Raw genomic sequence first — 15,583 nt, 5'->3', positions numbered from 1 at the left:
GGGGTTGGGGGGAAACATCCCTGAGCCTGTTGTCCTTCAGGGGACATTTGGGGCTCCTGGGGGGGTCTCCAGAGGGACATCCCTGAACCTGGGGGACATCTGCAGCTCCTGGGGGGGGTCTCTGGGGGGACATCCCTGATCCTGGGGGACCTCAGGGGACATTTGGGGCTCCTGGGGGAACATCCCTGATCCTGGGGGGTCCCGGGGGGACATCAGTGGCTCTTGGGGGGGTCTTCAGGGGGACATCCTTGAAGCTGGGGGACCCTGCAGGGGCATCTGCAGCTCCTGGGGGACCTCAGGTGACATCTGTGGCCCCTGTGGGGGGGGGTCCCGTGGGGACATCCCTGATCCCGGTGGGGGGGGGTGGATCAAGGGGGACCCCGGTTTCTGGGGGCTCCCTGCGGGCGCTACTTCGGGTGCCCGTGTGCCCCTTCTGCCCTCGGGGAGGGGTCAAAGGGACAGCGCCGCCCCCTCCCCGATGTCCCCGCGTGCCCCCCCCGTGTCCCCGCTCTCCCCCCAGCAGAGGGCGCCGCCTCCCCCTCCCGCGATGCCTTCGGAGGGGGGGGGTGAGGGGGGGGCAGGTCCTGCCCGCTCCATAGCGAGCTCCCCTCTGCGACCCCCCCCGCACCCCCCAATTTTCCCGGAGGCCCTGCAGACACCGCAACCCCCCCGGGACCCCCCCACACCCCCAGGAACCCCGAATTGCGCCGGGGCTCGCTGCGGCGCGGAGCCTCGGGGCTCGGCGGCGGCGCTGCCAGGACCCCGGTGCCGCTGCCCTGGGCCCCCCCCCCGCGGGGGTTTGTTTTTTTTTTTTTTCGCCGTCCCCCCCCCCCCGGTGCTCCCGGTGTCGCCATGCGGGGCCGCAGCAACTCGGGCGTGCGCCTGGACGGCTACGGCCGGCTGGTGCAGCAAACCATCCTCCGGCACCAGGTGCGCACCGGCTTTAAAGGGTTTTACAATTTGGGGAGGGGGGTTAATAAAGGGTGAGGGGCTCGCTGCGTGTTACCGAAGGGTTTTTCTGGGTGTGTGACCCCCCCCCCCCAGGACGCGGTGACCGGGTTGCTGCCCGCCAGCGCCGACCACCGCGACGCGTGGGTGCGCGACAATGTGTACAGCGTGCTGGCCGTCTGGGGGCTCGGGCTCGCCTACCGCAAAAACGCCGACCGAGACGAGGATAAGGCCAAGGCGTACGAGCTGGAGCAGGTAGGGACGGGGACAACAACGGGGACAACGAGTTGGGACCCCCCCCTGCGCCGTGCGGGGCTGCGCGCCCCCGGGGTTGGAGCTGGAGCCCGCCCGGAGCAGCCCCCGGGGCGCTGTGGGGATGCACACTGGGATTTTCGGGGATCTTGAGGTCTCTCCAAGCTGTGATTCGGTGATATGGGGCCGTGAGGGTGTGGGGACGCAGCCCCTTTTCCCATCTAGGGGCTGCCGTGTCCCCCCCCAAACCCCGGCACGGCCCCGCTGCCAGCCGTGGGGTTCTCCTTCTGCCTCCCCCCCGTGGCGTGGGGGCCGGGGGGGGGCTCTGGTTACGGGCAGCGGGTGGCCGAGTGCCGCAGAGGTCAGGCACCAGCTGCTCCTGAGTCAGGGCTTTCTCCTCGCCGGCCCCGCGGGGATGACGGGGTTGTTTTCCCTTCGCCCTGCAGAGCGTGGTGAAGCTGATGCGGGGGCTGCTGCAGTGCATGATGAGACAGGTAAGGGGGCTCTTTAGGGCCGTCAGCCCCGGCTGTGCTCCCCTCCACGAGGGCAGGGGTGGCCTCCTGGCAGAAAGGCTTAAAAGAAGCCCTCATGGGGTGTCTGCCCCCCCAGAGAGTGGTCCCAGCGCTGCGGGAGCTTTTTACTCTCCAAGCTGCTCTCTGCCTCGTGGCGCTGTGGTTCTTCTCCCCAAGAACGTTTTGGGGTGATCCTCTCCTTTCCCTGTGGTCCAAACGTGGCCGTGTCGTCCAGCGGGGTGGCACACGGAGAGCCCAGCCCCGTGGGCAGAACGGAGCTGCCCTGGGGACACTTCTCCTCTCCAGGTGGACAAGGTGGAGGCCTTCAAGTACAGCCAGAGCACCCGGGACTGCCTCCACGCCAAGTACAACACCCACACCTGTGCCACCGTGGTGGGGGACCACGAGTGGGGGCACCTGCAGCTGGACGCCACCTCCCTCTACCTGCTGATGCTGGCGCAGATGACGGCCTCAGGTGATGCTGCTGGGGCACCAGCTGGAGCCCTGCGTCTCGGGGGAGCGCAAAAAATGACGTGGAGAGGGCCTGAGGGCTCTGGGGTTTTGGGGGCAGATCTGTGGTGCTGTTTTTGGGTGTCCCCCGGTGCAAGGACACAGCCTGCGGGGTGGATTTGGGTCCCTCGGTGCTTGGAGAGCCCCAGAGCTGCTGTGTGGGGTGGGAGAGGGGATGGGGACACCACGGGGCGGGTGAGGAGGAGGCAGCTGGCTTCTGCGGCCCCTTCCTGGTGATGCCTGAGGAATAATTTGAATTCTCCCCCCCGTGGTTCAGGCCTCCACATAATTCACAGCCTGGATGAGGTCAACTTCATCCAGAACCTTGTCTTCTACATCGAAGCGGCCTACAAGACGGCGGTGGGTAGCCCGTGGGGACTTTGTATGGGAAGGGGATGGTGCCCGGGGGGGGAAAGGTGGGGAGCAGAACCCCGCAGGAGCCTGCTGGGAGCACTGCCACTGGGTGAGATTCACAGGATTTTGGGGCACACCACGAACCCGCTGCCTCCCTGCAGGACTTTGGGATTTGGGAGCGCGGGGACAAGACCAACCAGGGCATCACCGAGCTGAACGCCAGCTCCGTCGGCATGGCCAAGGTGAGCCGGGGAGATGGGAGATAGGATTCGGTCCCTCTTGCCAGCGGTGCCCTGCAGAGCCTCGGCAGATGCAGGGGGGTATTTGCATCTCGTCCTTGCTCCAAATTGGGCAGCGGGGCTGGCGCGGGGCGGGAGCTCTTACAGACGGGCAGCATGGTGGAGCGCACGCTGCTCCGGGTGTCGCCCTGCTTGCAGGCTGCCCTGGAGGCCCTGGACGAGCTGGATCTCTTCGGAGCAAAGGGAGGCCCGCAGTCGGTGATACGGGTGCTGTCGGACGAGGTGCAGCACTGCCAGGTGAGGTCCCTGCCCGTGTCCCACCGTCGGGGGGCTCACGGCGATCCGCTGGGTTTGTGGCACGAGCGGCGGCGACTTAATCCCTCTCCTTCCCCTTCGCCCAGTCCATCCTCCACTCCATGCTGCCAAGGGCCTCCACGTCCAAGGAGGTGGACGCCAGCGTGCTCTCCGTCATCTCCTACCCGGCCTTCGCCGTGGAGGACAGCGAGCTGGTGGAAATCACCAAGCAGGAGATCATCACCAAGCTGCAGGTGAGCGGCTCGGCCCTCCTCACCCTGCCGGGAGACAGCAGTCCAAGCCTTGCAGCCTTTTCCTTCCCCAAAATGTTCTTGGGGATGGGGTGCCAGGATCTGTCCTCTCCCAATCTCTGTCACCTGTGATGATGGCCCCGGGCTGTGATCGTGGGGCACCGGGTGACCAAGCGAGGGGTGTTTGGCCAGAGGAGCAGAAGGTGTCTCCCGCTGTGCCTCCTGCTCACCACCTCTCTCCCTCTCCTCCCAGGGGCGCTACGGCTGCTGCCGCTTCCTCCGCGACGGGTACAGGACCCCCAAAGAGGTGAGGGTCCCCGTGCCGAGGAGAGGCCGCCCTGGCTTGCGTTTTTGGCACCCTGGCTTTCCCCAGCGCTCGTGAACTTTGCCAGCGTGTTGGCAGCCGGCGCGCACAGAGCGGGGGCATTTGGGGCTGGGGGCTTGGCGGGGAGGGGCTGGAACCCCACGGTTTTGCAGGGAGCCTGTAACCCTTTGCCTTGTGGTCGTGGGATGCTCTGCAGGATCCCAACCGGCCCTACTACGAACCCGCGGAGCTGAAGCTCTTCGAGAACATCGAGTGCGAGTGGCCTCTGTTTTGGACCTACCTGATCATCGACGGGCTTTTCAGCGGAAACATGGAGCAGGTAAAGGGGGACAGGAGCCGGCGGGGCAGGGAAAGGATTCCCTGGCGAGGGAGCCGTGCCCTTGGCTCATCCCCTCCGCTCTCTCCCCAGGTGCAGGAGTACCGGGAAGCCCTGGAGGGGGTCCTCATCAAGGGGAAGAACGGGGTGCGCCTGCTGCCGGAGCTCTACAGTGTGCCGCCGGACAAGGTGGGGGCCTGCAAAAAAAAATAATAAAAAAAAAAACAACCAAAAAAACCCACAAAACAGCGACTTATTGGATAAATAACTTTCTTTTTTTTTTTTTTTTTTTTTGCCAAAGTGTACCTTGGCCCCATCCACAAGGGCGCTTTGCTGACCCTGCGGGTGGGTTGGCAGGGTCTGAAACGCGACGGTGATGTTTCCTTCGGCATCCCTTGTTTGGGGGTCCCCCGTTCACCTCCTGGCTTCTCTTGCAGGTGGATGAGGAGTACAGGAACCCCCACACCGTGGACAGGATACCCATGGGCAAGCTGCCGCTCATGTGGGGCCAGTCCCTCTACATCCTGGGCTGCCTGATGGCCGAGGTATGGTCACCGAGGACAAACGCTGCCACCCTGCGCCACCGGCTGCGGGGAAGCTGTCACCTCCATCCCTGCACACCCCACGAAATGTTTGTTCATCCCCTCACGCCTCTTTTTTTTTATTATTTTTATTTTTTCCCCCTCCAGGGGTTTCTGGCTCCGGGTGAAATCGATCCCCTCAACCGCCGCTTTGCGACCGTCCCCAAGCCTGACGTGGTGGTGCAAGGTGAGCGGAAGGGACCGGTCCCAAACCCCTGCACGGGGACTCTGCCCGTGCGGAATTTGGGGGGCTGGCTGTGGGGTGGTGGCTCTGGTCGCTGGTGGAGCCAGATCTCGGCTCTGGTAGCGGGGTGTCTTCTGCTGGCCCCTGTGGCACCCTGGTGGCCCTGAGCGTGAGCTCTGAGCCTGCTCTCCTCCCTCTGCAGTGTGCATCCTGGCGGAGACCGAGGGCATCAAAGCTGTGCTGAGGAAGGAAGGCATCGACGTGGAGACCGTGGCCGACGTCTACCCCATCAGGGTGCAGCCTGCTCGCATCCTCAGCCACATCTACGCGCGCCTGGGTGAGCCGCAGGCTTCGGCAGGAGAGGGGGTGCAGAGGGGTCGTTGATGCTGATGTCCTGCCCGTCTCTTTAGGACGTTGCCATCCTTTCCAGGGCCTGGTAACGCTGCTTCTCTGCCTGAGAAGACTGTTTGGGGAGGTTTTGGAAGGGGTAAAGCTGTGGGGTTACGGTTCCACAGCAGCCCAGGGGACAGGCACAGGCTCTGATCAGTGCCACTGAGGTGGACCTGGTGTGGGCAGGAGCTGGTTTTTTGTTCCCGTAGCCAAATTTTGGTGAGGGAAGCCAGGCAGACCCCAGGGAAGGGTCTCCCTGCTGAGTCAGGACGGCTGTTGCTGGAGGGAAGGCAGGCGGTGAGGGGAGGGAGCGTTGAAATCCGCGCGCTCCTTCCCTGATGCCGCAGCTCCTCGGGCGCAGGGCTTGTTGTGCAGGAGCTGGAGATCCAGCCCGGGGCCAAAGGAGAAACCTGACCTGCCCCAGGCTGCGAGCGCTGGCTAATTTAAGCCACCGAAAGGCCAAGTGTGACATGGGCAAAAGGGGCAGGGGAGCAGCCTGGCAGCTGCTGGGGTGCCTCTGCGTGGGGCTGACGTGCCCGAGGGTGATGTGGCTGCTGTGTCACCCAGCACAAATCGCCCTTTTCCTCCTGGCTGCTAGCACAGGAGCCCGTCTCTGCTTGCCACAGCATCCCCTTTAGTCAGAGGGCTCGGGGAAGATGCCATAAAACCTCCTTTTCCCCCAGGTCGCAACAAGCAGATGTGCCTGACGGGGCGGCCCTACCGGCACATGGGCGTCCTGGGCACCTCCAAGCTCTACAACATCAGGAAGAACATCTTTACCTTCACCCCCCAGGTGGGTGGCATTGCAGGGGCATCTGCCACACCATATAACCGGTCAGGAAGCTTCCCTGCTGGCCGAGTGCCTCGGTTGCTCTCGGGGGTGGCCGGTGGCAGGGCGCGGGTGGCACCAGAGGGACCCGGTGGCTGCGGGGAGGGCGGCTCTCAGCTCCTGCTCGCCCCGCAGTTCATCGACCAGCAGCAGTTCTACCTGGCTCTCGACAACAAGATGATCGTGGAGATGCTGAGGACGGACCTCTCGTACCTCTGCAGCCGCTGGAGGATGACCGGGCGGCCCACCATCACCTTCCCCATCTCGCAAACCATGCTCGGTACGGAGCCTCCAGCCTCCTCGGCTGGGGGGGGGTGGTGGATGGGGACAGGCTGGGTAATGGGGACACGGCAGGGCCGGACCAGCCAGGGGCGTCTCGTGGAGAGCTCAAAGGAGTCACGCTGGGTTGGCAGCTGGCCTGGTTGCCAGCAGGGCTACCTGCCAAGCAGCAGCGCCTGGAGCTCGAGGCAGGTTTGCTGGCATGGGAGCATTTCGTCTCCAGGCAGCCAGGCCTGTTTGGGAAGCCTTTCGGGAGCAAGACCAAGAAAATAATTCCCCTGTAAAAGCGTTCTTGGGGCTCTTCCTGCATCTTAACCCTTCATCACAGCTAACTGCCCCTTAAAGGCTTTCCTAAATGGCGAGGAGGGGAAAACAGAAAACCAGGAGGAGCAGAAAGCTGTGCAGTGGCTCAGAGCCAGGGTGGCTTCTCTGGAGCAGCTCTCGCTTCTTCCCCATGAGCCGGCACCGGGAAGTGACTCCACGGTGCCTCCAGGCCTTTTCATTTACCCGAAATCCCCTCGGGTGTTCAGTGGTGTCTCCCTTTGCTGTGGTGCCCCACCAGCAGTACCCCGACACCTCGACAGCTCCCTGACGGCAGCAGGGGGCTGTTTGCATTTGCTGCCGCCTGGTGCTGACGATTTCAGCCCAAGGTGAAATCCCAGGGGCCTGGAGTGCGTCCTGGCCTGGCTTTGCTGGTTCGCCAGCCCAGCCAGTCCTGAATTTCTCTTCTTGGGTGGTGCCGTTGGTGCCGCGCACCCCAGAGCAAGGGTCTGGCTGCTGCCGCGGTGCTTTGCATGTCTGAATGCCCACCCGGCCCCGCGTTACCGGGTGCCTGTTGGGGCAGGAGAGCCTGACTGCCCGTCTCTCTTGTCCCCACCAGACGAAACGGGCAGCAGCGTGCACCCGGCGGTGCTGGCGACGCTGCGGAAGCTGCAGGATGGGTATTTCGGGGGCGCAAGGTGAGCGCAGCTGCTCGGGGCGCAGCAGGGAATTGGGGCAGCCCCGGCCTTGGCAAACGGCTCAAGCAGGCTGCGGGATTCGTGCACACCCCATTGTCTGTCCCTGCTGAAGGCCAGGAGGCGAGCCGAGGGCACCGCCTCGCTTTTCCTCTGTGTGACCTCCCCTCCTCTTGCCCAGGATCCAGACGGGTAAGCTGTCAGAGTTCCTGACAACGTCGTGCCGAACGCACCTCAGCTTCATGGACCCTGGGCCGGAGGGTAAGGTCTTTGCCAACGGTTACGAGCTCGGCATTGGCAGCTTTGAGGAGCTAGACCCTGAGGAGTGGCTGCATGGCTTGCAGTTGGCAGAGGATGGTAAGGGGGAACAGGCCAGACGCTGCTGTGGCACGGAAAACGCCCAACTCTCCTGTGAAACCCGTAGCTCCCGACCTCCCTGACAGCGCCTGCCACCAAATTCTTCACCCTTTTGGGTTCCCACCATCAGTTAGCCCCTTCTGGGTGATGCTCGCGGGGTGCTGGGGCTGGGTGAGCGGAGGTGGCTGTCGCAGCCCCTCGCCGGAGGGATGTCCCGGCCGGATGGGGGCTGAGGATGGGGAACGGGGCTGAAACGAGTAGGGGGGCTGCTCCTGAGCGAGCCACCCCAAAACCTTCATAGGCTGTTGCGTGGGGAAGAGACGAAGGCTCGGCCACCTGCCTCTGCCCGGGAGATTTGGCTGAAGATCTCGGGTGCGCTCAGCACGAGTGGCGGTGCAGAAGGTGATGGTGCAGTGCCCGAGGTGGTGGGGAAGAGCCACCACGACCCCCAGCAGTCTCTGGGTGCTGTTGTCACAAGGCCTTTGGGTGTCCCCGGACAGGGCAGCTCCAGCGTGAGCCTCGCTGCCGCGGACGGGGTGCCCGTAGGGGCTGTGGCCCCGTCGCAGCCTGCAGGACCCCCGTGTCCTGAGAGCGCAGCAGGGCGCAGGTTTTGCTGCTCCCCTTGCAAGCAGCCCTGGGCACCTCCTCCTGCGTGCCCCGGTGTCGGTCAGGTCATCTTCCCGGCCTTCCCATCGATCTGCTCTGCCTCTGCTGCTCCTGGAGCCGTCGTCTGCACCGCTGCGACTCTGAGTGCTTGTTTCTCTCGCATGACTGCCGTTCTCTCGCTTCATCCACGCTCCACGGTTGGCCTGCCTGGGGCTGCAGCTTTGCGGGCTGCGGCCGAGCTCCTCCGGGGTGTCTTTTTTTTTTTTTTTTCCCTTTACCCCAGCAGAAGATGGGGCCTGCCTGGCCAGTGCGTCCACCCTAAAAGACGCTCGGTTTAAAGTTTTTTTTCTGTGGCCGGATGGACAGGATGATGCTCTCTGATGCGCTGTCTGTCTTGGGGGACTTCTCTAACGGAGCCTCCAGGTGCTGGTTCGGGGCATCCCTGCCAGATGTGGGAAGGGGATAATCGTGCTGCCAGCCTCGGATGCCATCCCTAACTCTCCTCCTGGAGCAGAAAAGCTTCTGGACAGCAGCAAGGCTGGAAATTCACCAACAGCTCCGTGTTGCGTGGCATCACCTGGCGTGGGGCAGCTCCCACCTGGGGCATCGCCCGCGTTGCTCCACGGCGCCCTTACCTCCTGGGCAGCAGAGACGTGGCCTCTGAGCCCCTTCTCCGTGCTGTGGGTAGCGAGCAGCCGCCCTGGTGCCTCCGAAGTGGAGCTGCGAGCTGCTGGAGGCAGGGCAAAGAGCCACGCAGGAGGTGGCCATTTATAAAGGAGAGCCAGCTGCCCTCCTGCAACTCCTCGTTAGAAATAACATGATTTCCAATCACAAATAGCAGTCACAAAACCCTCCCTGTCTTGCTCTCGTGCCGGAGCCCTGCCGGGACGAGGCTTTTGCCGTGCTGGGGCACCCTCAGCGCTCTGTGCTGGGACAGACGGTGCCTCCCCTGGCAGTGCCACCGCCGTCTGTCCGTCTGTCTGTCCGCCCTGCCGGCTGTCGCTTGGTGCAGCCAGCCAAGCTCTGTCCCCGCCGGGGGCACGGCTGGGGAGCTCTGCCCTCGGGGCGCTAGGTGGGCGGCGGGTGGCTGAAGCTTTCTCCTCTTCCTCCCGTTGCAGCGGACACGTTCGACGAGGTGGCGCAGTACCTGGACCACCTGCTGCAGCGCACGGTTCCCCAGGCCAACCTCCCTCCCACCGCCCAGCGCGGGGGGCTGAGCCGCTTCCGTGCCGCCGTGCACACCACCCGCGACCTCATGTCCCTGGCGTCCAAGGCCAAGGATCTTCACGTCCAGAGTGAGTCAGGCTGGCACCCTCTCCTCCTCGTGGTGGGGCTGAGGCGCTTTTGGGAGCGTCCCCATCCCTGTGGGATCCGGCACGACCCGGGGGATGCGCTGCAGGGGCGGCTGGTGGAGCAGAAAGTGGGGTGGGAGCTGGCTTGGGGCACTGTGGTGGTGGTTGGAGGTGAGAAACGCCTGCACCAGCCCCATCTGCCTTTCAGATGTGGGGATGTACGTCCCCAGCAAGATCTTCCAGGCATCCCAGCAGTCGGTCAAGTTGCTGAGCTCGCCCCACCAGCATGAGCAGGAGGGCAAGGTGAGCCCCTTCCCGTCCCAGCTGGGCAGGCAGCACCGCCAGGCTTTTTGCCATAGGACCCTTCTGGGGCCGTGTGGGGACAGCTGGGCCCTTTGTGGCTGGGGATGCTCGTGGGTGCTAACCAGGAGCACGGGCTTCTCTTCCCCCAGAGCCACGCACTCCATGCAGAGATGAACCTGCCCCGCGATGAGGCTGGCAACGTGGACTGCAAGGCACTGGTGGAGCAGCTGCGCATCTGCCCCACGCTGCAGGAGCAGGCGGACATCCTCTACATGCTCCACATCCTCAAGTACGGCGAGCTGGGAGTCCTGCCCGCTCGCTGAGCAGGCACAGCCGTGCTCCTGCCTCCACCTGCAGAGCCTGGGAGCTGCCCCAGGGCGAGCTGGGGGCACTCACCCAGCATCTCCTTCGCCGCAGGGGACCTGAGTGGCACACGGGGCTGGAGAGCGAGCCTGGCCCTACTGTTAAGGAGCTCCTCACCGAGCTGTACGTGAGGGTGGGAGCCACGCGCCAGTGGGCTCTGATCCGCTACATCTCCGGCATCCTGAAGAAGAAAGTGGAAGCTCTGGATGAGGTGAGAGCCCCGCTGGCGAGCTCTGGTGGGGCTGAGGGCATCGGGGGGGAGGCGGCTGGGAGGGCAAGAGAGCTGTGGCTACATCTGCCTGGTGCTGAAGCCCCGAGCCCAGGGCTGGTGGCGATGCCTGGGGTGACCTCGCTGTCCCCAGGCCTGCACGGACCTGCTGTCCCACCAGAAGCACCTGACGGTGGGGCTGCCCCCCGAGCCACGCGAGAAGACCATCTCTGCGTGAGTGCAGCACCTCTCCCTCACCTCACCACATGTGCTGGGCTGGGGCTGCCCGCGGGGCTGCATCTCCTCCCAGGAGCAGGGGGGGACGCGGGGCTGTCCCTTACCCCTTGCTGCCGTTCCCTCCCCAGCCCGATCCCCTACGAGGAGCTCGTCCACCTCATCGACGAGGCCAGCGAGAAGAACCTCAGCGTCTCCATCCTCACCCAGGTGAAGGGCTGGGGGCAGGGGGGGACCTCGTGGCTGGGTGTGGGCAGCGGGGAGCAGCCGTGGGGTGACGTGCCTCTCTCCCTGCAGGAGATCATGGTGTACCTGGCCATGTACATGCGCACCCAGCCCGCGCTCTTCGCGGAGATGTTCCGGATCCGCATCGGGCTCATCATCCAGGTGATGGCCACAGAGCTGGCGCACTCCCTGCGCTGCTCGGGTACGTGCGGCGGGGTCAGCGGGACGGGGGGATGTGGTGCCGGGGAGGAGAAGTGCCATTAAAAATGGGCAGCACTCAGTGCCAGGGTGAGACCCTGCCTGGCAGCGGCAGGGTTTGTGGCTGGGACTGCTCTGGGGTAGCACAATACAATAAAAACACACAAAAAGCTACAAAACAGTAGGTAATTTCGTGGAGATGTTTATCCGGGCATGCATTGGGTGGGCGTGGGGAAGAATCCCTGCTGTAGGCGACACCTGGAGTTAATGTTTGTCCTTGGGGGACGAGGTGTAGCCCCCGCTAACAGGCTGGGGCGCAGGCTCGAAATCTCCCAGGAGGGTTGTGCAGGGGGTGCGACGTCCCCACTCTGTTCTCCCCAGCTGGAGAAGCCACTGAGAACCTGATGAACCTCAGCCCGTCCGATATGAAGAGCCTCCTCTTCCACATCCTCTCTGGCAAGGAGTTTGGGGTGGAGAAGAGCGGTGAGTCCCTTGGCAGGGCCGGCTCTTGGAGTGGAGCGTGGCCAGCTCTGGTGTCCCCTGCTGTGGAGAATGTCCCCGTTCTCCTGCCCGTTCAGCGCAGCTTCTGCACCGCAGCGGTCCAGGGGTGGTGCTGAGCAGGTTTCTCAGGATGAAGCCCAAATCCTGTGGCCATCCTCGGCTCAGTTTTGGTCTGGTCCAGCCCGAATGGCAGCAGCTCTGCGCTGTGGTGCTGGCTGGGGTGGAGGGGAAGGCTGCGTGAGCAGACGGCTACGCCCCGAGCTGTGGGACCCACTCTGGCCCTCTCCTCTCCCCCAGTGCGATCGGTGGACTCGTCGGTCACCACCGCCATCTCCATCTGCGAGGTGGGCGCTGTCGGGGCCACCAAGCCCGAGCGTGCTGGCATCGTCAGGCTGAAGAGCGAGATCAAACAGGTGAGGGCGGGCGGCGCAGGCTGCTCCTGTGCAGTTTTGTGGGGACGAGCGGCTCCGGGACAAGCAGGATTGATGGGAGAGTCGACAGAGCCCGCTCCTGGGCTTCAGAGGGAGCTTAGAGCAGTCTCCAGGAGCCCTTTTGGTTCAGTTCTGCCCTGAAGGGGATGTGGGATAAATCTAACGCGGGGGTGACCCCAGCAGTGCAGTACAGGGGGAGCACAGGGGTGCTCGAGAAGGTGCAGGGGTGGGCAGGACCGTGAGGTTCCCCCATGGGGCTGGGGTCCTGGTGGGCCTCTTGCAGCAGCAGCCACTTCATTTCCTTCTTCTCTTTTCAGCAACTGGATAAACGTAGGCAGTCTCTGACCGGGAGTAAGGTGAAGCCACCTTGGTCCTCCTACAGCCTCAGCTTTTATCCCTCATGCTGCATCCTAGGGCAGCTTCCGAGCATGCATGAGTTAATGAGCTTTCCTAAACGAACCCGCTGAGCGAGCTGTTGCAGCAATGAGCTGGCTTCCCCTCTCGGCAGGCTGGGGGTTGCTCCGTTTAGGGCTGGGGGGAGGCGCCCCGGGAAGAGGTCGGTGTGGCTGGGTGGCCCCACAGCATTCAGGCGGCTGAGCCCCTTTGGGACCTGCTCTCTTGAGGCCATCAGGGAGGAAGGTTTCTCAAAGCCACGGGTGCGATGGCGCTGCAGCCAGCTAGGAGCTGTGCTGCGTAGCTGCCACGGCTGAACAGATCCCGAAATACCAACAAAGAAGCGCTGAGCAAGGTGGCACAGTGTCTCCGCTGCCATGCCCAGCAGTGGTCCTGCTGGGACAGTGACTGGTGATCACTGGATCCCACCTCTACCCCCATTCTACCTCCTCCTGGGCTCGTGCTGGACTAGCCTGGCTTGTGTCCTGGCAAGGTCCCGTCCTCACGGATCCTGTGGGGCCCAGGTTGATGCAGCAGGTTTATGGCCGCCTTGCTGCAGCGTGAAGCCTGGCAGCGGGACCATGCACATGGCGAGGACAGGTACTGGGTGGCGACCTGCTGCTGGCCCTCCACTCCTCCTGGGACTAAATCCCTGCCCGTGCCAGCAGCCAACAACAGCCCTGCTCCTACTCCAGTGCGGTCTTCCCCCTCTGATGCTAACGTGAGACTTTCCACAGCTCGCCTCTCAAAACTACCTCTCAGTCTCCAGCTAACCGCAGCCCTTGGGATAACTGAGCTTGGTCTGTGCTGCTGCTGCTCCGCTCGCCGCACCGGCTGCCCAAAGCCCCGGCACGGTTTGATTTCTGCCTCTCCTTTTCTCCTCCAGCCCATCAGTTTGCAGTCCGGGGATGGTGACCTGATGTCCTCTCTGGTAACCTCCGTTTGTTGGCCGTCCTGTTGTGTGGCTGCAGGATGGAGCTGTGCTCCGGCAGGGGCTGCTGCCCTCCGGGCTGAAGGGAGCTGGGGCTGTGGGTCGGGCTTTGCTGGGGACAGGGGGGTGGCAGCTCTGCCCTGGGAACCAGGCTGGGTGAGCACAAGCCCTCGGGTGGCAGCGGGCTGCGCTCCTGTGGGCTGTTTAACCCTGCAGAGGTTTCCATGGTCCTTGTTTTGTCTGCCCAGTCCACCAGGCACTCGGAGCTGCTGGGCAAGGGCTCCTTTTCGAGCATGCTGGAAGACCAGAGCGGGAAGGACAGCCGCCAGGGCCAGTGGAAGCGGAGACGGCGGCTGGATGGGGCCCTCAACCGTGTCCCCATGGGCTTCTACCAGAAGGTCTGGAAGATCCTGCAGAAGGTGAGCTGGGCGTCCAGCTGCATCCTTTCTGCACGCACGGCACAGACCTTTCTAGGGTGAATTTGACACCCAGGGCTGGTCCCCAAGGTTGTGGTGACACACGCATCATGGACAAGGCCTTCTGCTGGCCCTGGAAAGCCGGGGGAAGAGCTGGAGCTGCCTTGTAGGCATGCAGGACCTCCTTCACCCTGCTCTGACCCATGCAGAGAGGTGCTGGGTCTGCTGAGGAGCTTTTTGTGCTGGGCAGGGCTGTGAGCTGTGGGAGCCCAGTGCTGGAGCCCCAGCTGAGGCAGCTCCAGGCACTGCTCATCATCGGCATGGTAAAGCAGGGAGCAGAGCCCCGTGCTGGGTGTGGGAGCGCTCCGGGTGATGCCGAACCGATGTTTAAGGAGCGATGGGGTGTTGCAAGGAGTCGGGAGGTGGAGCTGGAGCGTGTGGGCAGCACATTGCTGATGCTCAGCTGGGAACGAGTGAGTGCACAGTGCTGCTGCAGGCTGTAACCATGGTCTCCACATCTTGTTCTGCAGTGCCATGGTCTTTCCGTGGAGGGCTTTGTTCTCCCCTCTTCAACAACCAGAGAGGTAGGAGGTTTATGAGGCAGGGAACAGGGCAAGGGGGTTGGTGTTGGGTACGGAGCTGCCCTGGCGAAGTGCCCAGTGTGGCTCAGGACTTGTGCTGGTGATAACAAGACCCTAGGTGCATTTCCTCCTCCCTCCACGCAGATGACCCCGGGGGAAATAAAGTTTGCCGTGCACGTGGAGGCAGTGCTCAACCGCGTGCCCCAGCCGGAGTACCGGCAGCTGCTGGTGGAGGCCATCCTGGTGCTCACCATGCTGGTGGACATGGAGGTGCACACCATCGGGGGCATCATAGCCGTGGAGAAGATCGTGCACACTGCCAACGACCTCTTCTACGAGGAGCAGGTAGGGGCTGCGGTCAGCCCCCAGGCTACCTAAGGGTCAGTCGCCCACGCTGAGGGTCCCGCCTGTTGTCCCCGCTGCGGCACGGCGACGATGCGGTGTCCTCCTCCCGTGTGCGGGGTGCCAGCTGGCGGGTGGCAGCGCGTTCCTAACGCTGCCTTTCCCATTTCCCTCGTCCCAAATCCAGAAAGCCCTGGGCGCTGACGACGACATGCTGGAGAGGGATCCCACGACGGGCATCTGCAGCCTGCTGTACGACAGCGCGCCGAGCGGCCGCTTCGGCACCATGACCTACCTCTCCAAATCGGTGGCCCTCTACGTCTACGAGTTCCTGCCCGGCGACGGCTGCGCCATGCAGTAGATCTCACCGCTCTTGTCCCCGGCCTGCGGGCTCGGCGGGAGGGTTTTTGGGGGACGACGGACCTTCGGGCTGGGTTTGCAGGCAGACGGCCTCGTGCCGGGAGAGCAGCACCAGCAGGGAAGGGCTGAGCTCCTGCCAGCACCTGCCTGCCTTTCGGTACTCTCCTCAGGGCTGGCTGTGTCCGAGGGGGCTTGGAAGGACCCCCCCCCCCCTTCTTCCTGCAGCAGTTTGGAGGTTTTTAACCCGTTCTGTGCTGCTTTGTCCTCCAAATCTGCGGGGTGTAGCCTAGCTAGAGCTGGTGCTCTTCCAGCTGCTGATAGGGATAGCGCTGTTGGACTGATGGGGAGCGGGCAGCCCGTGCCCTCCCCTCACCCCTTTCCGCCCCCAAAATGCTGGGGGAAGTGTTTTCCACGTGTGTTCGCTGACCTCCGGGTCTGGTTTGCCTTAAAGCTGCTGGGGGGCCGTGCAAGCAGCCCCCTGCCCCTCAGGGCCTGCCTGGCTGTGAGCCGGCTTGGGGCCCCCCCGTGGGCCTTTTTTAACAAATGTTTTAAAAACAAACTCAAAAAAAAAAAAAAAAAAGAGCAAAAACAAACAAACAAACAAACAAACAAAAAATGCTTG

General features: G+C 63.6%; 1 protein-coding gene across 2 annotated transcripts; it reads left to right on the top strand.

Annotated features, from left to right (window-relative positions):
• Nucleotides 1-852: 852 nt before the first annotated feature.
• Nucleotides 853-15,532, top strand: PHKA1 (phosphorylase kinase regulatory subunit alpha 1). 2 transcript variants are annotated; one of them, XM_032196526.1, is made up of 33 exons: nucleotides 853-930; nucleotides 1,045-1,203; nucleotides 1,647-1,694; nucleotides 2,019-2,187; nucleotides 2,500-2,582; nucleotides 2,738-2,818; nucleotides 3,014-3,112; nucleotides 3,217-3,363; nucleotides 3,614-3,667; nucleotides 3,882-4,004; nucleotides 4,095-4,190; nucleotides 4,439-4,546; nucleotides 4,691-4,769; nucleotides 4,969-5,103; nucleotides 5,840-5,949; nucleotides 6,121-6,265; nucleotides 7,145-7,223; nucleotides 7,402-7,577; nucleotides 9,302-9,478; nucleotides 9,684-9,778; nucleotides 9,928-10,067; nucleotides 10,196-10,352; nucleotides 10,504-10,583; nucleotides 10,715-10,793; nucleotides 10,881-11,010; nucleotides 11,388-11,489; nucleotides 11,805-11,920; nucleotides 12,256-12,294; nucleotides 13,218-13,262; nucleotides 13,511-13,681; nucleotides 14,209-14,262; nucleotides 14,404-14,604; nucleotides 14,789-15,532. In XM_032196526.1, the coding sequence occupies exons 1-33, from the start codon at nucleotides 853-855 to the stop codon at nucleotides 14,960-14,962; spliced, it is 3,729 nt and encodes a 1,242-aa protein (XP_032052417.1). In that variant the 3' UTR covers nucleotides 14,963-15,532. The 2 variants fall into 2 exon arrangements, with proteins under 2 accessions (XP_032052417.1, XP_032052418.1); XM_032196527.1 differs by lacking the exon at nucleotides 12,256-12,294.
• The last annotated feature ends 51 nt before the right edge of the window (nucleotides 15,533-15,583 follow it).

This window comes from Aythya fuligula, chromosome 13 (genome assembly GCF_009819795.1).
Source record: "Aythya fuligula isolate bAytFul2 chromosome 13, bAytFul2.pri, whole genome shotgun sequence".
In the NCBI taxonomy this organism is placed as follows: Eukaryota; Metazoa; Chordata; class Aves; order Anseriformes; family Anatidae; genus Aythya; species Aythya fuligula.
The sequence above is the reverse complement of the archived record's forward strand: the minus strand, read 5'-3'. Positions and strand labels throughout refer to the sequence as shown.